At 48.8% G+C, this 8,810-nt stretch overlaps 1 protein-coding gene across 1 annotated transcript in view; it reads right to left on the bottom strand.

Moving 5' to 3' along the window:
- Positions 1 to 6,643: 6,643 nt before the first annotated feature.
- The window catches only part of LOC135281888 (ubiquinol-cytochrome-c reductase complex assembly factor 1), a 47,273-nt gene continuing 45,106 nt past the window's right edge, over positions 6,644 to 8,810 (bottom strand). The window contains exon 10 of the mRNA XM_064391182.1: positions 6,644 to 7,891. Coding sequence (XP_064247252.1) covers positions 7,757 to 7,891 — 135 coding nt within the window. The 3' untranslated portion in view covers positions 6,644 to 7,756. The remainder of the gene's footprint in view (positions 7,892 to 8,810) is intronic.

Genomic DNA, 8,810 nt, shown 5'->3' with positions numbered 1-8,810 from the left:
GTCTAGTCTCTGGATGCCTGAAGTCAGGATGAAGCCTGAGCAGGACTGCAAATGGCAAGAACATTGCATTGATTGAACAAGAAACAGAAGTTGACTGCCAGTTGGCTGTGATGCAGTGAGCAAGGGCAAAGTAGGGATGGGACAAAACTATAACAAAGCTGCTGGCACAGAAGTGTTATGGGTGAAAGTAAACGTTGGAACAGCTTAAAGAATAACTTAAAATGAGAAGTGAACAGCCAACCCAGTGTAAGGAAGTTTGGTGAAGTAACAAAGGGAAGGAGCTGTAATGTGGTGTTTTTCTGGAGCTGCTTTGCCAGGGTGATAACAGACAATAAATATACCATCACCCTACTTTTTGCCTTCCTAAAGAGCTGGAAAGAGTGTGAATTTTAAAAGAAGTCATCAAATGCATATTCTGCTGCTGATTCTGTAAAGGGGATTTGCAAAGGGATTTGCACTGTTTGGTAATGATCTGCTCTCCCTCCAGTCATTTCTCATGGTCCTCAGCACATGAAAGCACACACGATGTAAACATCTCCAGCCCAGCTTGTCAGGCTGGGCTCCTCCAGGGTTGGTGGGGAGAGGCAGAGACTTCCAGGAGTCAGTTACCTCACCCTGCAGCAGACACCTGGAACAGGTTGGATGAAATGTGCCTGGGAAGCTCTTATCTCCCCCACTGACAACAGGAGCTGGGGCTGCCCAAGTCAGTGACAGAGGTTTGCCATGCAGACATCTAAAATTAGATGAGAGGTGTCCTGTCCCTGCTGTCTGGCAAAAGCACTCTAATTGGCACTCCAGAGGCTGATTGGCCAACACAGGATGTGGGAATCTCATCAGCCCATCTTTACCAGCTAAAAGCAGGGATCTTATCTGGAAGTCTTGTCCACACACCTTCTTTAATCAGCAGAGAAAGACAAGGGGAAAATTCCCTGTGGCTGAATGCACGCCCCAAGTGCCACTTCCAAGTCAATGTCCCTGGGCAGCTCTGCTCTGGCTGATAACTGAGCTCAGCCAAGCATTAGGCAATACTTCATTCTTCCATCCCACAGATGTTCTTGGAGCTCAGCAAACACAAACACCCTGCCTGGGCTCTCCACAGAATGTACCTGCTGCTTCCTCTTCACGCACACATGGGAGGCAGCCTGCCCGCCTGTTTCCTGATAGATCTTGGAGAGCACTCACCTGGGAACACGAGAAGCCAGATTTGCTTTTTTCTCCCCCCTCTATTTCAGACTGAAATCCAATCTTCCATCTTGAAACATCAGGGTGCTCCTCAGTACTGTACCAGCATTTCTGGAAGGCACTGCATAGCAGTGCTCCACTGCAGAATTCACTGGCCAGATGCACTCAGCCAGCACAGCTGGATGAGAAAAGCCCCAATTTTAGTTCCTGCACTGAGCTCTGTCAGCACTGAACCCACAGAGCAAAGTCACATCTCCCCCTTTCTTTGTCCAAGATTCCCAACCATGGTGTTACAGAATCTAAGCACAGTGGCAGCACACAAATCCCATGTTTCATCTTTACAATTCATTTGTTAAGACCCTCTCACATCAGGGAAGAGGTAGCCTCACACCTGCACAGCTGAAGGAGGCCACTGGACCAGTTGCCAGTCACAGGCCAAATGATCCAACCACAAAGGATATCAGGGGAGGCAGGGACCCCCCGGCCCTGCTGCCCTGCCCAGTGGTGTGCCCAGCACAGAGGTTCTGTCCCCTTGCAGCTCCAAGGTCTCCACCACCCCTGTGCCATGCAGGGAAGCCAGTGTGAGTCCATGGATCTGCTGTGGTGATCCCTGAGGTGCAGCCCCGAGCTGCTCAGGTGGCTGATGCACAGCTGGCAGGAGAGGGACCACACTGTGCTGCTTCCTTCAGCTGCTGCCCTGTACTGAACATGGGAAAAAGCACGTCCAGACACCCCTTCTGTGCCTCCTTCCAAAGGGAATCCACAGAGACAGAACTGGGTGTTGTAACATCACTGGCTCTGGCTACCAGCAGGAAGAGGGTGCACGGGGAAGGATGTGGGACACTGAGTAAATCTGCCTAAGATGCCTGGTTTTGACAGGATGTGGAGCAGCCCAGGAGCTGGCAGGTGGGATGAGGCATGAAGGAGCCCAGCTCATTGTGATGTAGTCATTAATGAAGGCTCTGAGTGTGCAGGACTCCTCACCTCCACAATGAGCATGAGGGAGCTCTCACCTCTGGAAGAGATGCAGCAGCTCCCAACAGGATCCAGACTCAGCAGCTTGTGCAGGGCCCTCCCAGATGAACACACCTGCATGAGACAGCAACAGCAGGACAGAAGATGTTGCTGGTTACAGATGCTGCTCTTTACGTGACAAGTTAAACTGAAGAAGTTTGCCTTGGAAAAACAAACAAACAAACAAACAAACAAAAACAAAACAAACAAAAAAACCCACACACACAAAAAAAAAAAAACCCACAAAAAAAAACCACCACAAAAAACAAAATATGTTTTTTATACACAGAAGGCTTCCTAAAATATTTTTAAAAATCAAGGCAGTGTTTGGGAGTGTCTCCACTAACCTGCCCCAGGTCCCTCTGGCAGATCTATTGCCACTTGTCCTGAACTCCCTGGCTGCTCCCAGCACGTCACATCTGAACAGCCACTGAGATGTAACAGCAGAAGGTGGAATCACTCTCGTGTGAGCTCTGCATTCCCAGTGGAAGGCTGAGGCCCAGCCATCTCTTCTGTCCCACAAATGAGCAGAGCAAGCTGCCCAGCAGGTTGAATGACTGTAAGCAAAACAACTACTCCCTCAACATGTTCAGCAGCTTCAGGAAGAACACACGTGGGATGCACAGGGCAGCCCTGAGCACCTGAAGAAGGGGCAGTGGTCAAAAAAACCCTCACCAGATGAGTCTGGGAAGGATCACAGGATTGTTAATACACCAGTGCCCCATCAGGGTGCAGGAGGCCGGGCAGCCCACGGCACCCACAGGTGACAGTCCCTCTGCAGGCAGAGGAGGGGCAGGCCCTGCATAAGCAGCAGAGCCCACTGGTCACTCATGCTGAGCCTCAGGGACTTTCCTATGTCCTTGCCAACTTTCCCAGGCTCTCATGTAAGCTGCTGTCCTCCCCTTGCCTTCCCAGAGCTTCAGGAGAACACGGAGCCTGAGGGCCAGGCTGTGCAGACACAATGTGCCCAAAGATGGAGATCCTGTTCCCTGTGGCACAGGAACATCATCACCAGAGAGCTGGGACAGGTCTCTCCAGCCTGGGAGAGCTGGACACAGTGCAGGTCAGTGGGGTGGGAAGGACAGGACATGGGTTCATCACAGCCTCTTGCAGAGAAAAGAGCAAAGAAGCCTTGATTAGAGTTCATTAATCAAGGAGACAACAGAGATCAGACAAAGCAGGGCAGATGTGAAGAGGCAGATGGGGAGGGGAGGCGCCCATACAAGGAGGTCCCCATTAGGAAACCTGGACAATGCTCTCAGGCACAGGGTGGGATTCCTGGGGACCTGTGCACAACCAGGAGCTGGACTCAGTGATCCTGATGGGTCCCGTCCAGGTCAGGATGTTCCATGATTCTATGATTCTAAATCAGTATCAGTCAAGAAAAATGCTTGTGTACAAGGCTGTGGCCAGGACCAAACCTCACACTGGGGCCTGAAATAACCACTGCATTTGTGGCACAGCTCTTTGCAGAAGAATTAGGAAGACACAGCAGTTCTAGGTATGGATTAACTTAAACCCTTACAATTCCCTACAATGGGACTTTTCCTGGAAGGAAGCACCCAGTGCAGCTTTGGAGCTCAGTGCCTCATTCAGCACCCCTGGAGAGGGGATCAGCAAGTCTCTCCAAATGCTCAAGCAGTACTTCAACACATCCCTGTGGTGCAGAAAACCACCAGGATTAAACCATTCTCCAACAAGCAGGAGAATGTGGAAAATACAAGTGGGAAAATACAAGGCAGGGCGTGGCTTCCACTGCTCCTGAGAGTGGTTCCAGGCAGTGGCAGTGGCACATTTCACAGGGACCAAGCTGGCACAAGCAGTCCCCTCCCGGGTGATGCTCATCCCCCGCAAGATTTGCTAGTCTTCACCTACTCTACATTCATCTCCTTTACAGCTCTGGTTCTTAGCTCTGGTTCTTGTTCTTAGGGTCCAGGTTCTGCTTCCCACATTTGCTGGGGCAGGGGCAGGGAGACAGGACAGTGGTTAATTCTGACTGCCAGGTCAGGAGCAGCAGCTCTGACCTAGGGCTTGGTGGGGCAGAGACATGACTGAAAACAACACCTTGAGCAAGGTGAGGACGGGAGTCACAAATCTGGGAAGTGGCAACTGCACTTAAGCACTGACTAGCACAGGATGTGGAGATCATGGAGGATGCCTGTGCTCTCAGCACTGCAGCACCTTGAAGGTGCAGGAGGAAGCAGCTCAACAGCCAAAGGTGGTGTGAGCACAGCAGCCAAGGTGACACAGGAAAACATTTAACCATCTAAAATAGAGAGTGGGCATTGAAGAGTACCAGATGATTCTCCCCTACCCCAAAACATCTCAAAAATACCAGCCTAAAGCAAGACACTTCCCAAGTTTGACCCTGAGAGGCAAAACATGCTCCTACTCTCCCATGGTGCAAAACAGAAGAGAAGGAAGACAGTGAGTGCTGATCCTTCTACCCACAGAGACCAACCCAGGATCCAGCTGAAATCATGAATGCTTCCTGGGGGTTCATGTCTCTTCATTTTAAGATACCTGGAAAAGTTGAAGAGTAAGTCCATTGGAATCCTAAGGGATGTCCAAATGCTGAATATAAGACAGGAGATCAGGCTGGATGATGAAGTGGTTCCTTCCAGAAGAAATTCACATGGATATATTCATTTAAATACAGTAAGTGCCTCTAAGCTGATGGTCTGAAACCACTTTCAAAAAACCCAACAGCATAAACAAAGAACTATCCATAGATTAAATACCTTCAATCATTCCCTCTGGCAAACTTTGAAAATAGGAAAAGATGGGCTTTAAAATGTTTGGTTAAACCCCTCTGTTCTGCTGCCCTTGAAGCAGAGCTGTGCATAGGAATCACTCACCTGCCAATCTCTCCTGCTGGAACACTTGCAGAGGGCAGATTTTGCTACTGGGAATGTATTTTCTTTCCTTCTGTCTTATGTAAGACACTGGCAATGGCAGCTTTCCAGCTCACCTTTCTTCACCTCTTGAGAGAAACAGGGGTCACATTAAAATCCCAGAATGGTTTGGGTTGGAAGGAACTTTGAAGTTCATCCCATCCCACCTCCTGCCAAGGGTAGGGACACCTTCCAGGGTCCCAGGGTGCTCCAAGCCCCATCCAACATGGCCTTGGACACTTCCAGGGATCCAGGGGCAGCCACAGCTTCTCTGGGCACCCTGTGCCAGGGCCTGCCCACTCTTACAGGGAAGGATTTCTTCCTGATATCCAATCTAATACTGTAGGATCCTGTCTCTGGGTAACTAATCACTGGGAAGCAAAGTCTTGTAGGCTCAGTGGATTTTGCCTCTCTAACAAATTACCCTTTTAACTCAGAGACAGTATCTGCCTTGTGTTTTCACCAAGCCCCACACGCCCAAGCACTCCCCACTGCTGGCTCAGCCCTTGCAGCAGGAGGGTGAAGGCATCTCACAGCCCAGCAGAGCTGTGATTACAGGCCTTATCCTCACCCTAATAAAAGGTGCAAGGGCAGATGCCAATGACTACGACCTGGCACCATCACTTGTGGAGCCTCCTGCCCATAAACACAGGGGAGGGTTCGGTTTGACCACATGCTGTCCCACATTCAGAGCACAGAGGTGTTCTCTCCTCCAGGCCAGCTGGCCCAAGACTTCCAGCAGCTCTCCGGCCTCCCTGCACGGTCCCCGGGCTGGGTGGTGGTGTGCTCCCAGCCCTGTGTTCCCATGGCATGGAGAACATGAGCTCAAGTTTAAATTACACAGCAGGAAAGGGGTTAAAGTTTAAATAACTGTTTTGTATATGAATTAATGTATGTAGCTTTGAGCCAAAATATCTACCATTAATTTTTCCACCTATTTCAGGAGCAGTAAGATACACAAAGTAAAGTTTATTTTGGTACTTGGTATACTTCACTCTCATTAAAAATAAATTAATCAGCAAATTCCTACACAGCTCAGCCTTCTTTTATGTAAATACAAGCCAGCTGTAATGAATTACAAGGTGTTATTATCTCACACACACTGTATAATACTTCACACATAAGAGGTTTCTCTGCTTAGCTCAGCTTTCAACAAAAGCATCTTAAATAAACTGCAAGCAAGTTGTTTGGGCTGTAATGTTTTCACAGAGAAGGGATACACCTCACACAGAGAGAGGGGCTCTTTGCATGCCTCATTTTATAACAAGTTAAACTGAGGAAGCTCATTCTGGGGAAAAAAAAAAGCCTTTTTTATACACAGAAGGCTCCCTGAAAGAAGATTAAAAAAATCCCACAAGTCAGTGTTTGGAGCCTCTATGCTGCATCCCACTGCTTTTTACATCGGGAAGGGATGGCAAATATTCTCCAACACACACACTTATAAAGAAAGCAACTTGAGAAGAAAGAATAGTCACAAACAGGCACAGTTTCACTTTCACCTGACTAAGGAGTCACAAATTAAGGATTAAATTAATAAATTAAGGATTATCACCTTCTACTTTTCCTGAATACTTTTATTAGGAATTAGTCCTGATTTTATAGGGCTCATTCTTATCAAAAGCACACATGGCACAGAAAACAAACACACAGCAATTTAACCCAGACCGACATTTATTATTGACTCAGATTTTGGACAGGAGAGAAATTAAAACTCTTTTTGCCACTGACATTGAAACAGCCTGGTGAACCATCCACCCACACAGAGCACCTCAGCCTCTGCTGATCTCATCAGTGCAGCTCCTGCTCCCCTAATTACTGTGTTGGCACCATTTGCCTGCACAGCCATAGAAAGTTTTCACTGGTGTTGGAGATCTTGCTAAAACACCCTGGACTGCTGCTTTGGGGGACAGAGGACGGCAGAGTCCCGTCCCAGGGACACAACAGGGATGTTCTTTTCATAAATTCCTAGAGCACAATTCTACAAAGAATGTGAAAGTATCAGCAAGGCAGACTAAACATCAGGTTCTGGGGCAGCTTCTAGTGCCCACCCAGCCACAACTGGGGCTCTAATCTCCCTAAGACAGCCAAAGTCATAGAGGATTGCTGGGGACAGTGCATTATTCTTTGCATTCTCTTATCCTTGTGCAACAAAGTGGAGAGTTCCTAAAAGGGATTTTCACAGAAAACCCTTCAGAATGTGTTTAAGCAATTCTGAACTCCACTAAAGCATTCCATCTTGGTATCAGACATTTAAAATATATACTTAATATCTAAATATGCAAAGCTCAGATTTACATTTACAACCATTCTGGGAGTAGAGGACACCACTGTGTCTCTGAGTAGCAGCTCTTTAAACAAGGCAAGGAACAGAAATGTCTTTTTGAGAGAACTCTATGTCATGTGAATACCTGGTTTCCTAAAGGCAGAAGGCAGCTCTGTCCATTTGTCAGCAAGGGTCCATAAAAAGGACAGAGGTTCTTAAAACAATGAGCATTTATTTGCAGGTGAAGATTCGGGAGTACGGCTGTCCAGGAGGCTACCGAGGCACCACGGATGGGAGAGCTAATGAAATGTTTTCCTTCCAACAGCAAACTGTTCTTCCCAACCACAGAGCCTCAGCCCAGTTCCACTGCAGGCATGCTTCCCAAGCTGTTCTGGCACAGATCTCAGAGTCCTTCGTCGTTGTACACGGGGGCCAGGGGCTTGAGGATGCTGCGGGCGTTGCTCTCCACCAGCGGCCGCCAGCTCACCTCGCCCGTGAGCAGCAGGTCCTCCCCGCTCAGCGCGTCCAGGTGCTGCACCTGCAAGCACAGCAAGTCACTGCCACGTGCCCCACTGCCCAGGCAGCTCCCTCAGCAGCTACACAAACACCTCTTTCCAAAAAGCAAGCACAACAGGGACGTTTCGGCCTACTCTGCCATTTGTGGGAGGTGGACCTAAAAAGGTCACTTCCGACTGCGAAGCGTCCTGGGAAGGCCAGGATAAGGATCTGCAGATCCTCTGGAGTCACCTGCGTCACTAATGCCACCTCTGAAGGTTTGGCAACAGGGCAAAGAGGAGCCACGCAAAGCTGCAGTGAGTCACTCCATCCTCCTGGTGGTTACGGCAGGGAACACTGCCCGGGCCAGAATCCTATGGAGAGCTCCCATCCTGCACACAACCAAGGTTTTAGCTACAGAAAAATGGCCTGACCAGCAGGGAACACCTGGGATTTATCACATCAAAGCACATGAGCTGGAAGAGGTGAATGTGCAATGAACACTTGTCCTCACAACAGAAGAAATCCCTGAATGGTTTGGGTTGGGAGGGACCTTAAAGCCCATCCAGTCCCACCCCCTGCCATGGGCAGGAACAGTTTCCACTACCCCAGGGTGCTCCAACCCCTGTCCAGCTTGGCCTTGAACACTTCTGGGATGGGGCATCCACAACCTCTCGGGGCAAGATATTTGGGATCTATTGTAATTTTAAGCTGTAATGTAAGCAATTTTTGTTTTTGAACACTCTCATCATATAGCACAGGGTCAACTTGCTGCCACTGGTCACCCTAGATATGCGAAATGGGGAAAAAAAATTAAAAAGTCATTCAAGGATTAGTCAAAGACAACCCACCACCATTAGCTCAGGAAGGCTGGGAGAGCTGACCAGGGGCACAGCACATGCTGTCCTGTCAGTGTGTTCTCCTCTAGCACCCACTAATAGTGATTGTTAAACACAGGATCC

This window comes from Passer domesticus, chromosome 16 (genome assembly GCF_036417665.1).
Source record: "Passer domesticus isolate bPasDom1 chromosome 16, bPasDom1.hap1, whole genome shotgun sequence".
NCBI classification, from domain to species: Eukaryota; Metazoa; Chordata; class Aves; order Passeriformes; family Passeridae; genus Passer; species Passer domesticus.
Note: the sequence above shows the minus strand (reverse complement) of the source record. Positions and strands in the feature narration are given on the sequence as shown.